Source organism: Mustela nivalis, assembly GCF_964662115.1.
Source record: "Mustela nivalis genome assembly, chromosome: 5".
Classification (NCBI taxonomy): domain Eukaryota; kingdom Metazoa; phylum Chordata; class Mammalia; order Carnivora; family Mustelidae; genus Mustela; species Mustela nivalis.
In genome coordinates, this window is record NC_139024.1 from 54,758,233 (window position 1) to 54,783,548 (window position 25,316).

The following is a 25,316-nucleotide window of genomic DNA, read 5'->3' on the forward strand; positions in this document are numbered from 1 at the left end:
TCACTGAGAAAATACTTTTAGAATATTTTAAGAATTTTACAGTTGTTGGGGTGCCTCAGTGGCTCAACTGGCAAGCAGCTGACTCTCGGTTTCGGCGCAAGTCATTGTCTCAGGGCCATGGGACCAAGCCCTGTGTCGGGCTCCACACTCAGCACGGGGTCTGCTTGAGATTCTCTCTTCCTGCGTGCTCTCTCTCAAATAAATAAATCTTAAAAAAAAAAAAAAAAAAGAATTCTACTGTTGTTGCAAGTGCTGGGAATATAGTGGTGGAAAAGTCATGGGCCTTACCCTTCTGAAGTTCACAATCTAGCAGGGAAGACAAGGATTAAACAAGTAAACACACAAATAAACAAATACTCTAAAACTCTGTAAGCAAATCTAATAGGAAAATCACATTTGTTTTACTGGCATTCACTTTACAATCAACTTTACAGGAAAGCAGCTGTTTTCTTCAAAGCTTAAAATAACATAAAATCATAGATGAGGAGCAATGGAATTAACGTCAGCATAATTTATGTACTAATAATTGTTTACTGGTTCCCATAATTCTAGAATTTTTCCTACAGCATATCAGGGAAAGAGAAAGGCAAGGAGCAAGAAAAACGGAAGAATGTTAATGTTTTTCTTCATTTCGGCTTTTATTCCATTCATTGGCCTTTGTTTTATTTTTGCTGCCATAGGATCTTTTCCGTACTCCTTGTATGGTTATATTTATTTTACATCATTTATACCTTTATATTATCGTAATAGAAATTATCATAGCTAACCATTTAACCCCCCTTATTATCACACAGTAGAGAGGAAACAGTGATTTTTTAAAAAGACACTGAGGTAATGCTTGAAGAAAGACCCTGGTAACGCGGGTGAGTTTCAATGTGGGGTTCAGGCAGAAATATTTTAGTCTCTCTATTCTACAATCCCTCTGTAAACATCCACAGAGCTATTGAACATCAACATTAATGCAGATATTTCTTCTCTAGTTTCTTTGCCTTGTGGAAGGCATAAGCATTTTTACTAAATATCGAAGAGTGAAATTTCATAAAATTTCATATTTTTGAATGTATGTACACAGGGTTCCCCCCACCCTTTAAAAATAAGTAAAATATTTGTTTCCAAAGCCTTCCAAATACACACATCCTGACAAATTGGTTTGTGATGATATGAGACTAGGCAGTTTGCCCATAATTGAAGACATTTTGCCAACAAGTCAGAGGCTGCCAAGAGAAGCAGGGACAGCACTCGGAATATGAGCGGATGATCCCTATGTAAATATAGAGGCTTTCTGCCCTTTCTGAAGCAATGACTCAAGCCCATATGATTGGCAGATACCTTAATTAATCACGGCACCATGTGATGGCCATCCATAAGGACAACTGCCGTTTCAGCTCCAAGCTACCCCATTCTTGGATGTGACCCGTTCCTTTTTGTCATGATCACATCTTTCTGAACTGAGACACCAAGAAAATTTGATTTAAATTACAACCCTTATCTTTTTGCCGTCTTTCCAATAGGATTTATGTCAACACTGAATTTTTACTTTTTCCCGAGCTGTTTTTAGCCCTCGTGGTGTGAACATATGTATATATTTTCTCTCTCAACCTGAGATGGCACTAGGATTTAAGAAAATCAAAGCTCTTCAGAAAATCGTAAAGCCCCAAAATAAGAATTCTTTAAATGACAAAGAAATGGCATGTTCTTAAGCCTGTATATGGGGCTGGTTCTCCCTGCAAAGACGGGAGTAAATTGCTACTCTTCTGGAACATTTTTTTCAGGCCATTAGAGAGCGATTTCTTACGCTAGAGTAGTAATTTATTAAATGAATTCTTAGTGGCCTGAGAGACTTAATGCTCGCACTAAACAGGAGTACCTCATTGCCCCCTCATTAGCAGGAGTTCTTGCCTGTTACAGAAAGTTTCTAAGAGGCAGTAGTGAGCCCATCACAGCCCTTAAGAGCAAAATCTTATTCTCTTTGGTGAGATTAATTATTGACTTTGGGGGCCTGTTTTCTGACTTAACAATCACTGGGAAAACGTTCATGCTATAACTCCATCAGCCCTATCCCTCCCTCCTCCATTCCCTCTGATAATATTTACAGTGGCCTTTGGAGTTATCTCTATAGCTTTTCATTTGAAACCGTCAATGGTTAAAAAGCCTCTACTGGCCTCCATCCCTCTCCATTAATAGGTCCTCCATCTAGTTGCCATGACATTCTCCAGATTCTTATATCACCATCAATGGTCCTCAACCTTTCGTACACCTCCCATAAATAAGCGTGGCTCTTTCAAGTGGCTGGGGCATCAGAGGCTGGGGAGAAACCATGTAGAGCAAACAGAGGTGGGAGCAATTTTGAGAAGCCCCAAATACTTGTAATAGAACCCTACATTTATGGAACTTTGATATATAAAAACCACTGATTGGCTATATTTACTTCTACCAACAGCCACTTTTGTGAAATCAACAACAGTTTTGTCTCAAGCTCCTTGAGAGTCCAAGGAGTCTCAAGCTCCTGCTTTCCGTCACGTTTTATTTCTTTTCGTTTTTTAAAGATTTATTTATTTTAGAGAGCGAGAAAGAGAGAGGGCATGAGGGGGTGGGAACAGCAGAGGGAGAGGAAAAGAGATAGTCTCAGACTTACCGCTGCCGTTAAGCCCAGGGTGGCCTGATCCCACGACCTGATTGAGATCATGACCTGAGCTGAAACTCACAGTCGGTCACTTAACCGACTGAGCCACCCAGGTGGCCCTGGGTCACATTTTCTAATAAAGGTTTTATAGCTGCTATCAAGTCTGCTATAAGGAAAGGAAAATAAACAAGTTACACTTTACTAGGCACTCACAGAGCTAATCTAATTACGGCATGAAACACTTTAAAGCAAATTATGTGTCTTCTTTCACTTGTTCCAAGAGGGGATATTTAACACTCACAGAATATGTATATAGCTGTAATGCATATATTAATTCATCAATGATAAGATGCTATGTAGAATCAGGGGGATGAATGGCACCCAAACCATGTTCCTACACTGCCTGGCCTGATTCCTATGTTTCATTATCCAACAATAAGGAGAAAGGATTTGGCCAGGAACGCCCAGAGCCACCACTCTGAGGAGCAGCCTTAGCTGCTGGAAATGCAGGAGGAGGACAGGGGCTCAGGGCAGTTCAGTCTAAGTGAGCACTGTCCGGGACTAGCACTAAGGCATCCTAACACAAGGAATATGAGCAGCAGAGAATGAAAGAAACAGAGAATCCAATTAGAGAGATTAAATAATTCCTTTATAAATATAATGTAAAGACAAATTACAGTTCTTTGAGAAACAAAAAGAAATCCTTCTTTACAAATGTCTGAATGATGGTTTTGAACACTCCATAAATGGGCATCAAACACTTAGGGGTTTTTTAGGTGGGTTGTGTTTTAATAATCATGGAAGCAATATGTCTTCAGTGCTGATAGTCATCAACAAAAGAAAAATAATAAAAATGCCCATAACCATACCAATCAGAGATTCGAAATGCTAACATACGGCCATCTGACCTTCCAGGATGTTTCTACATGTACAGACTGCATATATATTTTTACATACTCTCTGAAGTATTTTAGAGTATTTTAAAGACTTTTAGAATATTCCAGAGTCTTATTTTTCATTTGTCAAAAGAATCAATAGGCTTTTTCCCCCCAAATATATTTTTTTCCAGGTAAATGACTGTTTGCATGTGTGCGTGTGTGTGTGTGTGTGTTTTAATTCCATTTTTTAACTCGATTATCAGGGAATTCATTCAAGAGCAGGAGAACCTTCCATAAATCTCTCCTGCTCTTCATTTTACCACTCTATGGTGCAGAATAGCAATAGGTTATGAACTAGCTTTTGAGCACTTTTTCATTTCAGTATAGGGCTGATGGTTCCTGCATAAAATTACCTATAACCTTCTGGATCTATCTTTCAAGTAGTTATGCATATGATTTAATATGCTGGCCCAGGCATATTAGAGTCATCTAAATATATGGTTTGCGTGTGTCAGCTCTTTCTCATAAATAATAATGTTGTACTTTCTTTCTCAAAACAATTGGCTGTCACGATGACAACTGATTGTCGGAAAAACAAAGAGAGTTTCTTGTCCTGGATCCTTAATAGGTTTTAAATAATAAAAATTAGAACGTGGTAAGCTCAAAATCATAGCAATTACATTTCCCTTGTTGAGATTATAATCCAAATTCTCACATTAATTCCGTGCCGTGTGTTTAAATTTTAGTTCACTGAGCCTTGCTGATTAGACTAGAGACATCTTGTAGTATTTCTTTCAATATCTAGCTAACTATGGTATTGGATTTAGCAACTATTCCCTCAGAGCCCTGATGTGGCATCTGGAGAAACAGCTGCTCAGTTTCATATTGGGGGAACAGCCATGAAATGAAATGTTTATGTTTAAAACTAGATATGGATTTTATACATCCTGTTCCTATTTAATGAAAGGCTATGTGACTTTAAGAAATCATTAGGTATTTCATTGTTTAGTCCTGTGTTCCTTTTACATAACAAGATCTTTTCAGAGGCCGATGCCACCCAGATCCCAACAAGCCTCAAAGGCCTGAAGAAAGTGTGTTTTTCAGGACCTGCAAAGACTGGGTTTCATTTGTAAACCAAGGCAGGCAGGCAAGCTCTCTGGACCCTTTCCACCCCAAACAGGTGCTCCTAACACTTCGCCTCTGGACGCAATGCTGACCCAGACTGCAGCCTCACTCCCAGGGTAGGGCTTTTGCACCTTAGAAACGCAAAGAGGTGTTTTCGTAGATTTTTAAAAATTAAAACCACACACTTGCAATGCAAACTGCAGAAAGGAAAAGCCAAAATGATGACTGCGCATGCTTCCTGCATTTAATTTCCCCAAGAGGGACACCTCAAGTTCCTCTCAGTTCAAGGGCTTCAAAGCTGCTTTGCCGCTGAAGTCCTGCCAGGAGCCAGGGACGGGGCAACTTTCCCAAAGCGTGGTGTCAATTTCGGAAGCACAGCTGATTTGCACTGTGACTCTTTTTAGGAGCATATTTATATCAGCTCTATCCTCACATAAAGGTCGCTAGAGAAAAATATAGAACTTTTGAGATTAAAGTAGGTTTGGCAAAGCTGGCAATGAGGACCTGTCCTAGCCACCATCTGCTGAGTTCATTAACTTCAACTTTGGGCACACTAGTCTATTCCATCTTAAACTGAAAGGCATCCCTCTCTCTGCCCAAGGTCAATGTCTCCCCTCCACCTTTTTGGACGCCCACCACACCGTCTCTGGATGATCTCCTCACTCTGTTTGTTGCAACCGGTCTTCCAGCACTCTTAGCTTGATCCAAATCCAACCTAACCTTCAAAACAAAATCCACAAACCTCTCCACCCGTCTCTCCCCTTCTCTAGCTGTAGCTACTCCAGCTCCCTCCCCTCCACAGCTACCCTTTTCTAAGAGGCCGATGCTACCCAACAGTCTCTTTTCCTCACCTTCCACCAGGCCGTCAAAATCATGTCACCTCTTCTCCCCAGAGTCTGTGCCTTCCATGTCATGGGGCTTAATCTACTGGATAGTCTTCATTTCTTACCTTTTCTTCAACTTTCTGCAGCACAGGACACTATCAAATATTCTTTTTCATAGAATTATCTCTTCTTCTGTTTTTGGTGAATGTCTTCTCTTGGATTTTTCCTTCTACCTTGCTCAAAGCTCTTATTCCTCACCCATCACATAAATGTTGATGCGATGGCTATGTTCTATCACTCATCCTTTCCTCTTTTCTCTCTTTCTGATGAGATAAGAACCATCTTATCCATTCCTGTGACTTTAAGATGCACATGCCAATTACCCCCAAATATTTATCTCTGGAACAGATCGTTCTCCAATGGTGCAGACACATAGCCCACTTCTAACCACACATTCACCATGAAGACCTCACACTCAAAGTGGCCAAAATGGAGTTTATCTCCTCCCTTTCCCAGCAAACAGATCCCTTCTCTTGTGTACCACTCATGAATGAGCGCACCATTCCTGGGGCTGTCAGGTCATACGTTTCAGGGTACACTTCTATCTAAACAGAGCTACCTCTTCTCTCTTGCAGTTCCTATCCTCAGGCAGCCTGTTTGGAGAGAGAGGGAGAAGAAACTGTTCTTTTCCTTGACTAGGCAATGGCAAGAGGTAGATTAAATAAAAAGCCAGAGAGGAGCTTTACCGCTGAGATGGCATCTCTTTCCTGCCCACCTGCTGTCACTAGAGAGCCATATGGAGACCAAGCATGATTAGTTTGCCACTTTCTTGCTCCTAGATTTAGGTGAGAATCAAAAAAGAACAAAAACAAAACAAAAAAATCCAAAAAATAAAAACCACAGATTTGCTGCCAAAAAAAGATACTTCAAAAAGTAGAAAAATTGAATGTAAGAATTTGCCAGGTACATGTTATGAAGAAAAAAGAATACAAAATTGGATATTTTTGTGAACATCTAAATTTGTGCTAATATATTAATACTAGCTAAAAAATCTATTTAAATTGTGGTGCCTGGGTGGCTCAGTTGGTTAAGCATCTCCCTTCAGCTCAGGTCATGATCACAGGGTCCTGGGATTGAGCCCCATCTTGGGCTCCCTGCTCAGTAGTGAGCTAGCTTCTCCATCTCCTCTCCACTCATGTTCTGTCACTATCTCTGTCTCTCTCTCCCTCTCTCTCAAATAAATAAATAAAATCTTTAAAAACAAATATACTTAAATTGAAATTAATTTAATTAAATGCAATTTAAAATTGCATTCTTCAGTCGCACTAGCCACATTCCAAATGCCTAGTAGTCACATACATAGTGATTTTGAGTGTACAGATCATCTGCTGACAAGTGTACCTAAGGAGGCAGTGTGTGTGTCACTGGCAATTTTATGCATTCGGCTCTTCTATCGTAACCAGACTATCATGGATTCGCGTCCTGATGGGTCTTCTTGAATGAAAGAGAAAGTAGCAGCCAGAACTAAGCAGCCCACATCTATATTTCATTAGAAATGCCATCCCCACAATGGCAGGATTGAGGTCTAGTTTTTCCCAGCACTTAGAATGGTATCGGGCACAAGTAAGGATTCTATATGCATCTGTCACCTGAAAATATTCTGGGCATGAGAATGCCATTACTCATATACCACGAGAAAAGGAAAAGTTTAATAATGCCCAGCCTATAAAATTAAGTATGTCCTCTTCGTATAATTTAAGAATCAGAGGTCTGTTTCCAGGCTATAAGAGATTTATCTTCCCTCTTACCCACCTACTCATCCTAGATTCCAGAGTCATTGGCCAATGTTCTTCTGCCACAAAATATCACACAATTCTATCCCTTGAGGCCTTTGTTCATGTGGATCCCTCTCTGGGAATCCCTCCCTCCTTCAGTCCACTCCCAGCACCCCATAATCACAATCCACCCATCTTGGAAGATCGTTCACCAACATTCTATGCGTCTTCTCCATACTTCTGCTGTGAGTACTAGGGATTGGGTTGGCAGTAGTGTCACTGGGTTTTGATAGAGCTTGGGTTCTCTGCATATCCTTCTCCTCCTCCACATGGTAAATCTTTTGTTCTTTTGTTCATTCCTCCTTGGGTGCCCTTGGAGCCCAGTACGGTACCTGCAAGGCACACTGCCCAATAATTTCTTCTCAAACTGGATCATGTAGAATTTCATTGGGCCTTGGCCCATCACACAGTCTTAACAGCATGAAACATGAAAATGAATTGATGACAAATGCCCATTTATTGGGCAGTTACAGTATGCAAAGCACTACACAAATAGTTCATGTAAGCCTCAGATAGGTGAGATAAATTGCCCAAGACCACCTGATTGAGGTGCTAGAAAGCAATTCAAAACCATATCCAACTCCTTCCTTTCCAGTGATGCACTGTGCTATCATCTGTTTAAGTATGGACTGGTTTGTTTTCATTTTGCAAACATTATTCTTGATGCAATATATAAGATATGAATGATTATTACCCACAAATAATTTTTAATCTCTGCTATCTGTTTTCCTATGATTATTAACTCCCCAACTTTTGTAGCACTTTTACTATAAAATGTAGGCTACAAACCATTAATATTCTATCATTTGCCACGTGTACTATAACCAACTTCACCATCAAGGGGAAGATTAGACTAGATATTTTTTAATAGATAATTCCTCAGAATTACTTTTGAATCATGCAAAGAATAAACTCATCCTTTATTATACATTTGTTCTCACATAATTTTTTATAACTGATATGGTTTAAAAGATACCTCAGCATCTCCAAGGTGAGAAAAGAGGAATATTGCCCAGAGCAAGTTACCCTCCTAATTTAAAAGCATTCTTTGGGAAACTGAGAATGGATATGTGTACAGTATAGTTATCATTCAGTATTATTTACTATTTATGGAGCTACATGAATTATGTATTAAAAACACCCCCAAAATTATGCTAACAGCACAACTAAGCAGCATAGTATCAAAATAATTAAACTGTGGGGTACCTGGGTGGCTCTGCTGGTTAAGCGTCTGACTGTTGATTTCCACTCAGGTAATGATCTCAAGGTGCTGGGATCAAGACCCGTGTCTGATTCCATATGAGTGTGAAGGCTGCTTGGGATTCTCTGTCTCTCTCTGTCCCTCCCCCACCCCACTCACACTCTCTTTCTCTTAAAAAAAAAAAAATAAATAAACCTTAAGCAACTATAGTCAAAAGATCCAAAGGTCTCGGGATCCTGGGATTGAACCCCACATCAAACTCCCTGCTCAGTGGGGGAGTCTCCCCTCCCCCTTCATTATCTCTCTCTCTTCCACTCTGCCAAATAAATAAATAAAATCTTGAAGGATCCAAAAAAAAAAAGATTTTAAAAACTTGGGGTGCCTGACTGGCTGTCAGTAGAGCATGAAACTCTCAATCTCAGGGTTTGTTAAGTTTGAACCGCACACTGAGTATAAAGACTACTTAAAAATGAAATCTTATAAGCAATGTCTGACATCACACAGCTCTTTCTTGTCTTATTCTCTTGTTTGTACATAAATTTATTCCATAGAGCAGGCTTTGTACCAGTGTTTCCCCACTTCTCCCAATTGTATGACACAGTTAAAGGCTTTGCCTTATTCCTAACACTGCATTTAACAGAGCTATTATTCTGGTCAATTGGACTTCTGTAATAGTGTACTTAATGCTAGAATATAGCCTCCATGGGTTTATTTTTTTTCTAATTATTAGTGGAGGTTACACTATGGTTTATGATATAAAAACACTAACTACTAGATTTTTATATATATATTCAGTTATTATATGCTTGTTTTTTAACTCATCCATCAAAATTACATACAACCTGGCTATTTTCTTTACTGAAAATAGCTACTTTAGTTTATATCAATGATGTCTCTGGGGATTTTAAGTGTAAGTATGGATTTTTCATTCAAAAGTCACTTTTGTGCCAACCCTTTACTCACACCTCCCGAATCCAGGAAATTGCCAAGATTTTCAGAAAATATATTTGCTTATTCATGCAATGTACTTGGAAGGAGATTAAAGCATGGAAAAATAAAAGCAGATGAATAGGACTTGTGGGCTAAAAGAGATAGAGTCAATTCATTTTGTTGTCATTTCCAAGAAAGAAAGAGGGAAAAAAGGAAGGAAGGAAGGAGAGGAGGGAACCAGGAAGGACTCGACGATCTGAGACGGCAGTTCTAATGTGTCTCAAAGCTATACCGTGATCAATTATATCCATCAAATTATTGAATGAGCTTCTTTGTCTTAACATGTATATAAGTATTACCCTTTTTTTTATATTTGGTAAAAGCAATGAAATACTCTTCCAAAGGATATATTTCTAATTTGGACACTGGGATTTTATTCATATCAGACTATTAGAAGTTATGGCTTGGTATGCATCCAACTGGATGTTTATGATTCTTAAAAGTACAGAAGATATTAGGTTGTCTCACCCAGAGGCACATTGGTATAAAGCTGCCTACTGGTTTTTCTAATAAAAAAAAAAAAAAACTTTTAAAGATTATCAATTGCTTAAGACAAAATAGGGAGAATCAATTTGTGTAACAGATATTGAGTGGGGGTAGGAGGGCTTCAAAAATTCCAAATTTCTTCTTGGAATTTATAAGGCAATTTCAACTGGCAATTTAATATTCTTTAGAGAATGGAAGGAGAAAGCAATTTAAGATCAGTGATAAAAATTAGTTTCCATTTCCAGCACCTGATCTATCCAATATGCTATATCTAGGATATCACTGATACCCAGAGCAAGTCTACCTCTTATAAAGACCCCTAGGATAACAGAGTTGAAGTGAACTTATAAGGTCTTTATACTTTAAGCCTTAGTTCCTTATTGTAAAATGCAGTAGTAACAATAATTACTTCATTGGGTTGTTATGAAGCTTACAAGAAATATCTATAAAGCTTGCTCTAACTTGTGAATGTAGGGTTGTTGGGTTTTTTGTTGTTGTTTTTCTTGTTTGTTTGTTTGTTTTTACCAAGGCCATCTTAGCAGTGAGGAGTTAAGAGTTTCCCTCTTCCTGGTCTGAAGGCCCCACACTTTTTCTGCTATCCCACACATACTCTAAGCATAAGGAATGGGAGTCTCAACTCCTGAAGACATTTAGAAACTTCAGATACCTTAAAAAGGATTCCAATGCTTAGAGGCCAAATAATAAATTTTGAACTGCCACTTGGAATTCTAATTACAGTATAGAGTTTCTATTACCCTAAAGCACTGGTGACAATTACCTCTTGCTTCCAGCTGTGGGTGGGTATACCCATGCTCTACAATCAGGCATCATTATTAAAAACTAAAATACCTAACACATACACACCTGTGCAAGCACGTGTGCATACACACACAGGAATATTACACTAGAATAAAAATGAGATCTTGCCATTCACAGCAATATGGACAGACTTGGAGAATATTATGCTAAAGGAAACAAGTCATATTGAGAAAGATAAATACCATATGATTTCAGCCATATGTAGAATCTAAACAACAAAACAAATGAATAAACAAATAAAAAGCATAATCAGGCCTATCAATACAGAGAACAAACTGATGACTGTCAGAAGGAAGCGGGTAGGGGAATGAGGAAAACGGTTGGAGGAGAGTGAGAGATATGAGTAAGTCACAGGAATAAAGGCAAAGAATAAGGAATATAGTTAATGGTATTATAATACCATTATATGGTGACAGATGGCAGCTACATTTGAGGTGAGCATTGCACACATATAGAGAAAGTGAATCACTATGTTGAATCACCTGAAACTAATATAACACCGTGAGTCAACTATACTCAAATATAAATTTTTTTAACTAAAATACCAAAATAAATTATTATTGTTTTCTGGGGCAAGGTGTTAAATTCTATAAAATAATATTTAAATCATTGTTTAAATCCACAAGCCAGGGACCTCCATGAAATACAGAACACAGTGAGCCAAGTACTACTGATATGTAATAAGTGTCTAAAGAATAAATCATGTCAGAGACCCACTGGAGAAAAATGCTAGCACGGACTCACAAAAAGAAACAAAAGAAATTTTTATTCTGAATCCAAGGTTGTTAGAGACAAAATCATTACCACAAAATTATCAACAACGTAGAAGAACAGAAGGTAAGATGAGATGGGGTTCCCAACTCCCTTGTAACCGGACAGGCAAGTGTTTTTGATTGCACACATTTTTACATTTAAACACACAAGAAACCAGGGTGGAGAATTATAGTTGATTTTGACTGACAGCTAGCAATATGGTTGCCACGTGTGCGCAGGTGCCCATGCGGTTGCCATTCCTGGTGGCAGGACGGCCAAGCCCACAGCTTCACAAGGAACAAACCACATCACGACCGTTTGGAAAAAGAATGAGTTCCTGCCTGAAAACCTACAGACGACTTCAGGTAAGACCCAGAAAATGCAAGCATCCAAACCCGTAGAATGGTCCGGATGTGACCGCTGCATTGGCAGGACTCCTGCTGGCCAGAGGATGACATCTTAGGGACCATGGAAGCAGGGAAGACCTGAGTGGAAAGTGATCCAGAAGACTCTGCCTGAAACAAGGCAGGAGGATTACCTCATGTTTACTTAGTGTTCTTTTACTTTTATGCATGTCTGAGTGATAAATCATAAACACCTGTGTATAAATATGTCGAAGATCATTCTCTTGAGATGTTGAAAACAAGAATCCTAATTGAAAAGCATATTGCATAAGAGCTGAACTGGAAGCATTCTTCTTGTTCACTGGTGGGCTTGCTCCCTAGGGTCTCTTAGACTTGATGGAAGGCAATGTATTTCAGACCTTCTTCACCTGGTCTGCTGACCTCTCAAACACCCTGTTTTAGGACAAATGCTACTCTTGTCAATCTGCCCTCTCCTACTTCTTAATTTGTGGTCCTTATGTTTAGTACCATATTGAATTTGGCCTCACAAAACGTAAATACAAGTTAAGAGAACAGGCTTGGGGAACCAGGGTGGCTCAGTAGGTTAAGCATCTGCCTTTAGCCTCAGGTCGTGACCTTATGGTTCTGGGAGGGTACCTGAAATAGGCTCCTGCTCCATGGACAGTCTGCTCTTCTCACTACCCACCCTCCTACCCACGCCCTTCCTGTTCTTTCTCTCTAAAGTAAACAGAATCTTAAAAAAAAGAAAGAGGATAGGCTTAAAGTTACACTGCTGAAATTCAAATTCCAACTTAATGGCTGGAATTAACGACTGTGTGGCCTTGGGCCAATCAACAAAACCTATATTCACCTCAGCTTCTTCATCTGTAGAATGGGAAGAAAGATGCCCTCTTCTTTGAAGAGTTATTTTGAAGATTAAATGAGAAAAATACAGGTAAAGTGCCTTGAAATGTCCTGGGCACACATTAAATGTCCTTTTAAGTGCTGGCAACTCTACATTTTAATGTTGTTGTTTTGTAATCCATTCAGGAGTGTTGGCTTTTTTCCTAACATATCTTGAAAACAATTCAAGTTCATGAGTCCTAACCTGTCCCCTCTGTCCCAGCTCTCCCCTTTTACCCTGCCCACACTGCCTAGGTGATAATGTGGGAAGAACTCCCATTGCTCCAACACAAGACCCTCTGTGGGTTATCTTACTTGTTAACACGTTCAAGTTCCATAAGACTTCTTCGAGGGGGCATTATCAATATCACTTTTCTGGTGGTGAAACAGACTGGAAAGGATTTCATAAACTGTCTAAGGTCACTCAGCCAGCTGCTGGGCCTTGGGATTTGCATCCTAGATTTTGGGAGTGAGTCCAGACCATTCGTGTTCTTCTCTCCCTTCCACATAAGCATGCATATCAGCAGAACCAAAGAAAGACAAGGCATGTAATCATCACATGCTTGCCAGTCTCCTCTTAGGTCAAGCCATCACAACAACACTCGGCAGCCCTGTGGGATTCCAACCCAGGTCTGAATGCCTTGGACAGACACTTCTTCATTTCTCCACTCTCTCTCTCTCTTTTTTTTTTTTTTTCCGGTGATTGCATTGATTAGAAAGTGTAAGTATTTCCAGGGACAAAATCATGGGTTCACATATTTATATTAAAAATATCTAAAAGGGAGCAGGTCTAAAGTGTAATCTAAAAGATAAGTTAATGTTTGCATAGGGAGGGTATCCAAATATGTTTGTATCTTGTCTGGCAGCATTACCATCCGCTAGCACGTATGCCATAAATACATTAATCATTGTTTGATTAGTTTTAATTGCAGAAATTGATTGCTATTTTATTAGCCTTAATTGCAGGAATAGATGATATCCCTCTCTCACAATTCAGATGAGGAAAATATGGCCAAAAGAAAACTATAATTCAAATAAGTGTGTGATTTTAGTATTTTCACGTGCCTTCACAAATGACAACATTCAATATATTCCTGGAAAACCTACATGAGTATGTATACTTTTATTTTAAAAAATATTCGCATTTATCGTTTTACACGAAAGACTACAGGGAAGTCATAGGATCTGACTCACAACACAACCATGTCCAAGGTGAACTTCTGATCAAAAGAAACCTGGTTGGCAGGGCTTTGAGGTGAAAGGCATACTTGCCTCCCCACACAAAGCCCACAGTGTTCCTCGGAGTTCTCTAAAACCAGGAAATGCCCTGCTACGGCCAACTCACACAGCTTCAGGGTTCGGTTTCCTCAGGCTTGCGAGAAAGTTCATTAAGTCCTTCACTCATTCAACTATATTACAGAGCACCTGCAACCACGGAACGCCAGAAAATGTACCAGCGACTAGGGAAGGACAGTCACTGCCCCCTGAGTGGAGGCAGACCACATGGGCTCACAGCCGTGTGCGAAGCACAGTAAAAACCAGACCACAGCACTCTGGAACTTTCTCCCGGAGAAGGTGATATTACTCAGATGCGGTTGCCCAGGCACTTCGCAGGTGTGTCTAGGCAACGCTGCTCACTGGCCACTGTCACAGACAGGACAACAGCGAAAGTGTGGAAGTGCATGACTGGACAGACGCTCACCAAGAAAGCCACGTGTGCCGTGAGGGCTTCTGAGGTGTAGCCAGAATTCGAAAAAATTCAGTGTGTATTCTTCACTCAAAATGGCTATTTTCTGGGACACCAGGGTGGCTCAGTCGGTTAAGCAACTGTCTTCAGCTCAGGTCATAATCCCAGAGTGCTGGTATCGAGTCCCGCATCAGGCTCCCAGCTCCATGGGGGAGTCTGCTTCTCCCTCTGACCTTCCCTCTCATGCTCTCACTCTGTCTCTCTCTTTCAAGTTAATAAATAAAATCTTTTTTAAAATGGCTATTTTTGTCAATGTGGTTATGTGCATTGATTAATTTACAAAATGAAGTTGAAGTTCAATTGATAAGGTTCAACAGACATAAAAAAAAGTGCCCTGAGTGTATACAGTTCGCAACTGGTGCTCGTTATTCAACCGAGAAACAGATGACATTGCACAGACATCCTGTTAATGGTACATGGATATATTTTAAAGTGGAGGAGCTTGGCCAAAAAAGTGTTCATAATTACACGAATACACTCTGTCCTCGGGGTAACTCGAGGAGGGGAAAAAGGTTAGTTTTTCATTTAAAATTGTTCAAGAGTCCTCTTTTAAATTACAGAATCCTCAGTGGAGCAGCATATGGCCTGGAATGAGACTAGAAGGTATTCATTTTCCAGATTCAGATGAAAGACTTTCAAAGCTGCCTTATGTGAAGTGATTTTATTAATGATATAAACCATCCCGTTCCTTATCAAACACTCCTTTCTTGAGATGTCTACTTCATGCGTGCAACTACCCATTTAAAAAAAAAAAAAAACATTTTTGGTGCTTCCTGCCAATATCTTTGACTTTTCTAAATATGCCTGACAGATCAAGGAAGACTTGAAGCATCAGATTTCCGAGCTGAAGGATGAGGTTTTCATACTGCGCTGGGGGCTCGCGCAGAGCCCTCTGGGCTGTGCGGAGTTTGAGGGTGTGAATCAGTGTTCTGAGGCTGTGACTCGAAAACCATGGATCTAAGTTGAAATTAAGTCCAGACTAGAAAGACAGGTCTCTTTCGAAGATGCCACAGATCCCGTTAGGTATACTTCCTGGAATCTGAGACAAAAAGCCGGGATTTAGAGGGTCGGTCACAATCCAGTGTGTGACTGTGGGCACGGCACGAACTCTTGCCTGCTCCGTGTCTTCACTGCTCAATTTCTGAATCAGATTATGCTCTCCCTGGGTAACTTTTCACTTCTAAAATCCTCATTTTTACATATTTCTTCCTAATATTTACTCTACATCTCTGTTGCTTTAAATTTACTTTCTGCCCCCCTTGCATTTGGGGGGAATAAAAACAGCCGTTCGTCATCACCACACATGTCATACGTGATGTCATATACGCAGAACCCATAACACGACTACAAAACGTTTTGAACTAAGGTTTGGAGGTTGCTTATTCTGGGCTAATGATTGTGCTAAGGTCTCTATTTATTCCATTTGCTCAAGGTCCTGAAGCTGGCAAGCGGTGAGGCCGGGATTCGAGTCTAATAGCCTCCAGATCCAGTGACCCCCTGAGATGTCGCTTATCTGTGGACAAATCACAACCACGTTTGGGTGATAGATATTAAAAGCTGCAGGACCCACCGCAAAAACTCCACATGTGACCCCGCCTATCAGCTAATATGTCCCGCCACCCCACCTTCCGCTCTGGTGAGCAGAAATTACTGGCACAAAATTACAGCCTATCACCCTCAGGGGTACTTTTTAGTCAGCAGTGGGGATGGGGGTAGAAAGCCACAGCATAGACACATGTAACAATCACACAAAAGCATCCAAGCACACATCATAATGATTTATTTGCATTTTGCACTGAGTGTGAGGAGCCTTGCTTTCTTTCAAGTTGGAACTCTGATTTCCCATGCTAACCATAATGCTCCTTTACTGCGAACATTTATACATCGTCAATTTCAACAACACACATACTCTATGCCATTCATCGGAATGGAAAACAATCACAAAAGAGGCCAAGGCGGAACCGCTGTGAAAACCATAACATTTATTGAAGGGCGGACATATGTTTGCAAATCACGGCGCTGCATGGGCATACAATCCGTGGTTCAGAATGGTGTTCCAAGTAAGCTTTTTTTTTTTTTTTCTAAAGCCTTCTCATATAGTCCCTTTTCAAAACAATTAACAAAAGGGGGAGAAAAAAGTGTCAGTTGCAATTTCATTTACAAAAACCAAAGTGCAGCTTTTATTTAGAATGAATCTCTGCTCGGCTACTTGGAGGTACACACGATTATTTGGATCTATGCACACATTTCTGTAAGGCAGAAGTTTTCCATGAATAATAGCTCTAGGAACCCAAAGAGTATCTCAGAAAATTGTCAAGCTTAGAGAACAGGCAACAACTACAATAGAATTTATACCATTTGCCCCAATTACTATACCACTTTGCCCTCAAGATACTCAATTCAGCATCTTATTTTTGGAGTAATAAAGGAAAATTCATCTGACAAAGAGCATGACGCAGAATGCATCTATAAAAGACACTTTTCATCTTAATGTTGAAAAGCTGACTTACTTTCTTTTGTTCCAATGGAAGAAATGTTGGCCAAATTGTCAAAAACAAAACAGAACAAAAAACCGCCACCCAGCTCTTAATGTGGAATTTAACCTCTCATTTTCTTCTAAAAGTTATCTTTTAACAGCAGTAATAAAAAAACAAAACTTCATTGCAGGCATTTAAACAATTTAAAGGAAGATATCTATGTTGGTAGGAAAAAGAAAAGTTATTCATTTTTCTGAACGACTGTGGGTTTTTTTGTTTTTTTTGTGTGTGTGGGTTTTTTTGTTTTTTTGTTTGTTTGTTTTGCCTTTCACGGACATATCTAAAACAGTGATCATGGAGTAGAAATTTTATTTTATATCCTTAGAGATAATAATATGAAGCTAAAGAGTATTTTCAAAAGAATCTGGTAGTATAAAATATCTGATGTAGGAATATCTAACCGACGACCACTGAGATTACTAAGAGTAAAATGAGAAAATTCTAAACCAGTAAACCTTGCTGATTTGCTCTGCTCTACACAACTTACTATGTTTAATACAGCATCTATTACAGCTTTACTCAAAGCACAAGTTGTGAGCTGACTGAATTCTAAGCCCTCCCTGTTCTTGGCCCTTGGTCTGAATAGAGAAGTAACAATTTCAGGTTAGACTCTGGCTCATGTCTTGTATATGTCTCTGGACATATTAGTTTACTCTTCATCTTTTATTTACTTTTAAGATTCAGAAATCTCCTATCTGCCTGAACATGATGCTTTGATACCTAATTTAATATTACATGTAAAAAAGTTACATAAATCTAATATTTTGTCTAAAAATGTCATTTTCTTTAACTTCTCTTTTTGTTATTCATCAATGCCCTTGCAAGGAACCTGTTTATGGTGCTCAGACTCTTCACAGAGAACAATCCAGATATGCTCATCTCGGTTTTCTGGAAGGTGCTTCCTAGACCCTGGTACATCTGGTTTCTCTTCACATAGAAGACTGTGCAGCATCTGCTTGGTATCTTGGCTGGATTTTTCCCAGAAGAACCTACAGGGGAATGCTGACTTGCACTCCGAATTTGTAAATCACAGTCATAAAATCGGATGAAAATACACATATGCTCCTCACTATCAGTACACCAAAGATATAAACCCAAAACTAAAAAAGAAGAAAGTTGAAGAAATACCTTCATATATGTCTATGTGATTATTTCCCCAGCCTTGAAAAGTGCTGGCCTTACACATTTGCTCATTGTTTTTAAAAATCACATTCCTTTCATTCAATCAATAAACATTCAGTGAACTCCTGCTGTGAGTGGCCACTGTAACCTTTCTCTACTTCTAAAAGAAAGCAATGGGGCTTTATTTAGTGGGTTGAAGGCAGCAATAAGCACACGTCAATTTATGCTTGAGTGTTGATGTCAGTTTCAAGGTAATCTCTTTCATATAGGAGGAAAGAAGGAAGGTCACGATAAAGAAGGGAAAGGCGGAAGGTGCTCAGCACCTACTAAGCACCAGGCCAAGAACTCTGCAGCTGTTTGATGTAGCTTGATGTAGAACTAGAGGAGGTATTTATTTCCCCTGTTTTATGGACAAGAATAACAAGCTTTTGACGAGCTCAACAACTATTCAAGACCACTCCCCATGCTACACTGTAATTTATCTTCCAAACAGATTCACCACCTGAAGAGGCAATCGGCATGATTCCAAAATCTGAACTAAGATCCGAGAAGCTCCAAAGTCAAAACTCAAGGCTTACTGTTTTTGTTGATTTTACACCACCAAGATGCTATAAGTTTCTCGGGACAAAGAAACCACAGCTATTCTAGTTTGCTTCAATTCCTTTGGTGGGAAGGAGGCTTGCATTTCCTGAACCAAGAGATATCTTATGTAAATAAAATCTTTTTTTCCTCACCCCCAAAATTTTGTTAAAAGATGAACTGAACAAAAATTTTACTATACTCCTCCAAATTCCTCAGTATTATGAAGTAAAAGTCTCTATTTAATGTCTCTTGATGTTCTAGGAAATACAAATCAAGATGCTCCTCTAGTTCTGATAACATATATGTCCCTCAGAAACTTCATTTACCTTTCCCTATTAAGGATATCATGAATGTCAGATAAAATTTAAAATGCTTTAAAAAAAATTACTCATCCTAACAGTAATTGTCTTCAGATACAATTCGTGGAAAGACTACTACCTTTCTCTAATTTTCTAACTCTTGCCTGACCTTGGTTTGATGCTAAAGGAACTGAGTGGTTCCTTTAATACTTCTCTGCTTAAAGCTTTCTCTGTCTGGCTTTAGGTAAGTCTTTCATGTCCATTGGCTGACTCAGCATTCTAGATTGTCATTCTTTAGTTAAAAGGTCATTATTTTCAAATTCCAATAGCAGACACCAAGAGATCCAAAATTCAGCAAGCTAACTGCACTTAGATATTACACAAATAGAAAATAAAACTTGAAATAACCAGAGTCCCTTTTCTTGGTTACAGTAGATTGCATTATAATGCCAATGGTGAAAATAATAGATTTTTCAGATATTGGGTTCTTTCTAGCAACAGTTCAACAACAAATGCATGTAAATGCACATCTGTGAAATAAATCTGCCGCAGATGCTGCACCTGGAAATGGGGTCTTGAACAGGAAGCCATTTATTATCGCAATAAATTATATCCATAATCTATCTAGACCCCCCTACTCCTTAAGAAAAATCCAGCCCAGGGGCTCCTGGGTGGCTCAGTGGGTTAAAGCCACTGTCTTTGGCTGAGGTCATGATCCCAAAGTCCTGGGATCGAGCCCTGCATCAGGCTCTCTGCTCAGCGGGGAGCCTGCCTCCCCTCTCTCTCTGCCTGCCTCTCTGCCTGATTGTGATCTCTGTCAAATAAAATCTAAAAAAAAAAAAAAAAAAAAAAAAAAAGAAGAAGAAAGAAAGAGAGAGAGAGAGAGAGAGAGAGAGAGAGAGAGAAATCCAGCCTGGAAATCTGAAAGACTCTGGTTCACTTGAAAAAAATTTAAAAATTTTTAAAAAAATAAAAAACATTGATTGGAGTCTAATCCTTACTTATCTGTAAGCTACATACAGTTTAAAGGACCATTTACACAGGCTTGCAAGCTTCATTTCCTTGTATTTGCATTTAAGAATGAGATTTTATGGTATCAAAATTAATCTCTAGAAGTAGATAAACTAGGTAAACCTTACATTTTTAAAGACCTTGAAGACCTAAACTGCTCACCTAGAGACTAGCACGCACCAGGAAGAAAATACACATAAGATACTTCTCCTTTGGGAGCTTCCTAGTCTTGAGCTTCGCAATACTGAGGTAAACTTTAGCAGATCGCGTGTACTTCCAAGTAGTGCAGGAAAGATTCTGTAACAGGACCAATGGCTCATGGGCTCTCTGAAGCTGCCTAGCCGTGCTCCCCTGCCCCCATCCCCCAGCCTGTGGAATACCTGGACCTTCTTTGATAATTTCCTTTCAATTACTTTTTTGGTCCCATCAACATGGCTACATTTCCTAAGCAGGAAATAAAACTACTCACAGCCAAAGGCAGGCACAGTAAGAATTAGAAAGACTCCAGATGTGTCTTGATGTCCTTCCCCCACTCTATTCTACTCTCCTTTTGGGCTGTGTTATGCAGGGCTCTTAATGGCTGCCACTGCCGACCTCCCTGCCCCCATGGGCCTGACATCAGAAACCTGATTGGGGTTGGGGGAGGGGGGAAGAAGAACAGCAATGGCCATGACAGTCCCCAAGGAGTGAGGAAAACTAGAGATCAAGTTACACAGCTGATCTTGCTCAGCTGTCTGTGAGAGCAAGATACCATTCCTGGTCTTAACACTACACTTCAGGCTAAATTAAACGCTAGAAATCAGAACAAACTCTTTCCCCTTGCCAATGTTCCTCAATTCATCAGCTCTATGATCCTACCTATATACGAAATAACTATGTAAAGCACCTTAAAATAAGAGTTCTGTCACCAAACTATTCTATAGAGAATCATATAAAATATCTCAACCCATGAAAACACAGTCATATATGGAGTGGGAAAAAAAAAAGATGTATGCTAAAATATAAAGTAAAGGCCCTAATTCTCATATGGAAATGACATAATGAGCCAATGCCAGAAACCTACTTTTTGTCTTGAATTACACTTAAAATTAGTTATCACCCAAACACCTTAGCCATCAAGAATTCAAAGAATGGAGGGGAGGATCCCCAAAATAGGCACAAGACCTGATCTCAAAACCAAACCCAATACCTCTTCATGTATGAAATATGCCTTGTTTCTAGCTATTATAAGTTAGTTACCCAGTGTACTAAGTTGGTTATTCCAGAATTTTTCCAAGCAAAAAGTTAAGCTGTTGAGTATTTCCAGGGTCATCATCCATTTCCCTTTTTGAAAGAAGTTTCTAAATATGCCCATTTCCAGTCTTCAGGCACCTCATGAGTCCTCCACGAGTTCTCAAAAATGATATCTAGCGGTTCTGTGATGACTTCGGCCAATTCATTAAGTACTCTAGGATGCCAGCCATTGGGACCTGTGGATTTGAACATATCGGGGTTATTGAGGTTTCTCCTTTACCCATTCTTCCCCTAGTCCATCATGGGCTCCTGCTCCTATTTTTTTTTTAAATAAACTTGACCCCCCAGGGGCTTGAACTCACGACCCCGAGATCAAGAGTCATATGCTCTACCAACTGCTGCTCCTATTTTTAAGTCACAATTGTCCCTTTCTGGTTACCACATGGACTTCTGGAAAAAACGGCATTTTTAAAGACTCTATTTGTCAGAGAGAGAGAGACAGAGACAGAGACAGAGAGCGCGAGCACAAGTAGGAGGAGTGGCAGGCAGAAGGAGAGGCAAGCTCCAGCTGAGGAACGAGGCCGATTTAGGACTCGATCCCAGGACCCTGGGGTCATGCTCTTAGCTGAAGGCAGACATTTAACCAACTGAGCCACCCAGGCATCCCTGAAAAAATAGCTTTAAGTCTCTGTTTTTTATCTATCCATTTTCTCCTTGAAGTTACTAAATGAAAAATGTATTTTATTCTTTTCCAACCTGTCTTGCTTAAAAAGGTTCTGTTTTTCCTTTTACAGTTCTTGTAAGAACAAGAAAGTAAAAAAAGAATATTAATGAAAAGTGTATCTTGAAACAGTTTTTCTCCCTAATTGACACACCTCCCTATGACATCCGAGCATCCTTGGTTAACAGAGCAAGCATCGACACACTTGGAGACATTTTATCTTGGTGCTCAGAGGCTACAGATCTATCTGTAAGCACTAATTCAAAGAGCACTTTCTGAAATAAAAAAGATTCACCATATCTTTAACTAGAATCATCTGTATGCACAAACAGCAACTTTCTTCACATAGGCATTTAAAAAGCATAGTTGCGCACGAGCTGGAAGAAAGGAAGAATGACTCCCCGCAAAGCAGGACCCTGGTAGAATTCATCTGTTGTGGTGTGGTCATCTGTGCCAATGTTCTGGGCCTGCTATTACACTAATTATCGCCGAGCTCTGATAGGTGTTGACAGTTTTAACCCCTTCGCTGTCACGGTGATGCCTGAAACTGAAAGCCAACCACAGATTACAGTTTCTTGCCCATATGTTGCCGTTTGCCCCCAATCCCCTGACAGATCGAGAATAGACAGAGGGGAGGAAGAAAGCAAGAGAGAGCGATGGTAGCAGGAGGAGCCCTGAGTCGTCTGTGTGATTTCTGATCTGACAGGCGGACTGTGTCATTCGGACTCCACTGTTGACTTGTTTCACTTTGTTTTCCAATTCAAAAAGCTTTTGGTAAAGGTTGAATCAATTTTGTTGTCTTTTGTTTTGGGTTTCTAGTCGCTATCTCTCCAGTCTTACCCCCAGTTTCATCTCTTAAAGCTGTGTTTAAGTGAAAAAAAACAAAACAAAACAAAACACATTGCAGACACCATTAAAAGACAATCTTCTTAAAAAATAATTCTGCACATTTCTCTAGGGTACAACAATTTGTTTTAGCACATGCCATTTTCACCCCTGTTCAAATAGCCACCTGCTGATGGCAATATGTTAACTAATATGTCATTATTAATTAGTTTGGGTAGTATCATCCAACAATTACATCTAAATGGAGAAAAAGTGTTAATATCTATGCTCAGAAAAAGTGTTACTATCTATTCTCCAGGGAATCAAGATCTTTATGAGTCATTTTTTTCTATATTATTAAGTAATAATATCGTACCACTAATTACTAAATTCAAATAATCACTCAAATAAACTCATATCTAAGGCAGTGCCTCTATTAAAATCACCTTCAGTTACAAACTGTGGAAAAGTAATGCTCAATCTGTTTTGACTAACTTTTCGGCAGGGAACAAGGGGAAGTTTGTACAAGAGGGAAGTCTCCCTAATATAAAGAAGGCAAGACTCTTTTTTTTTTTTTTTAAGATTTATTTATTTATTTGAGAGAAACAGAACGGGCATACGAGCAAGGAGAGGGGTGGGGGGAAGAGAGAGAGAGAGAATCCCAAGCAGACTCTATGCTGAGCACAGAGCCTGATGCAAGGCTTCATCCCATGACCCTGGGATCATGACCTGAGCCAAAATCAAGAGTCAGACACTTCACCGACTGAGCCACCCAGGCACCTCAAGTCAGTCCAGTTTCTAATGCTGAAACAGGTAAATGAATGAAAAGGCATTCCACCAAAATCTGTATTAGTCAATACAGTGCAAGAGAAGGCAATGAAAAAAAAAAAGAGAGAGAGAGACAGACAGAGAGAGAGAGAAAGCAAAAAGCGCCTCAGGTCACAGTATTACAGGTTTCTGAGATGGCAGAGGAGGACCAGAGCCAGGATCAAGGAAGAGTCACAGAGGGAAGGAAGAGGTCACATAGTAAGGACAAACTTATTAAAACGGAAGATTCTCAGATGCCTGCCCATGCTAGACAGAGCTCTGGACGTCAGAAAGATGGTCCCATCTACCTTTAAAAGGTCATTTTTATTCTAGGAATCTCTGAAAGTAAAGAAAATGCCTTTGGACAGGTTATCACGAGCAAGCACAGACACCTCCGTATTAAACCCCTCTAAAGATGTGGATCGCGAATCATTCACAAATCTAGCATCAAGCTGACGGCCTGCGAAACCTCCTGTGCCTTTCGTTCAACAAAAACAAATCACGTTCATTAAACAAGCCCAGCCTTGCATTTGGCTATTTTCCGTTCTTTCGGGGAGAAGGTGGGAGGCAGACAAACAGGCTCTGCACAGTTGGGTCACAGAGAGTTTTCACGATGCGAGAACAGTCTCGGAGAGCAGTAATGAGCCCAGTGCACGAGGCCACATGATTGCAAGGAAACGTCGCCTGATCAATCCCACTCTTCGTGTGGAACAGAAATGAACAGGTTTTTAAAGTTCTGGCTGGCTTTAGGGAGAAACAGCTGTAAGTTTAAGTCTTAGGGGCAGACAGGTACCGCCAGGCTGGCCTCATTCCACAGAGCTGCTCTCACCTCACCATGCTTTTTTTCATACTTCCTTTCCTCCTCTAAATTATCTGAGATAAGCCTACCAAGAGAGAAGCTCTCTAATAATCTGCTTATCTATCAAAAGGCTTCTTTGGATACAGTACTGGGTTGACAAAAAAAATCATGCACGGCATTATCTCAACTCTGCTCCTTTCTCGAAATCATGAAACCCAACCTTGGGTACAATAAATAGCAGGTTATATTTTTGGTTCTATCGGTGCTCCTGGAGTCTTGCTCCTGTGAATAATGAAGGCCAGTAGTTTGTGGGGTTTTTTGTTTGTTTGTTTATTTTGTTTTTTGTAATGTTCCAAATTATATCTCCCTATTTCTAGGGAAATACTGTTTTTATTTTTTTTTTTAAGTTTCTTAGCTCTGTGGCCTCTTTTTCCCCCTACCTGTCTTTGAACAAGACACTGGGTGCTGTGCATAAACAATGAATTTTGGAAGACTGAAAAGGAGCAAAATAAAATAAAAGCAGTGTCAAGCAGAGTTCTTATATTATTAGGGCTACACAAACCTAATTCTTGAACTGAACTGTGACTTTCTCAGTTATATTCGTTCTATTATGGGAAAGGGGAGGGGAAGTGGGGGAATCCTTTCATTTCACAGATATTTGCCAATTCTAATCTATGTTAGAGTTCCAATCTGAGAAACAGAGAGGGGCAGCAAAATTTATTGAATGAATAAAGAGACATTCCTGTGGTTAAAAATGAAGATTTATGAGATTACATTTTTTTTCCTCAGGTGATTATTCTGAATTTTAACTGATTTCAAGTCTGTTACTCTTTTTAGCTTGGGATTTTTCCC

At 39.7% G+C, this 25,316-nt stretch overlaps 1 protein-coding gene across 6 annotated transcripts in view; it reads right to left on the reverse strand.

The window, feature by feature from the left end:
- Positions 1-25,316, reverse strand: part of LOC309864645 (sterile alpha motif domain-containing protein 5) — a 909,922-nt gene that overhangs the window by 837,568 nt on the left and 47,038 nt on the right. The window contains exons 2-3 of one of the 6 annotated variants that reach the window (XR_014311662.1): positions 21,319-21,548; positions 16,491-16,631 (exon numbers count right to left, since the gene is read on the reverse strand). The exons of 4 other annotated variants lie outside the window; for them this stretch is intronic. Coding sequence is in view for 1 of the 2 variants with exons in the window: in XM_082730321.1 (XP_082586447.1) it covers positions 21,486-21,548 (63 nt within the window). In the remaining variant the exon portion in view is untranslated. Of the gene's footprint in view, positions 1-16,490; positions 16,632-21,318; positions 21,549-25,316 lie in introns of those variants that run through there. One more of the 6 variants, XM_082730321.1, reaches the window with a different exon arrangement.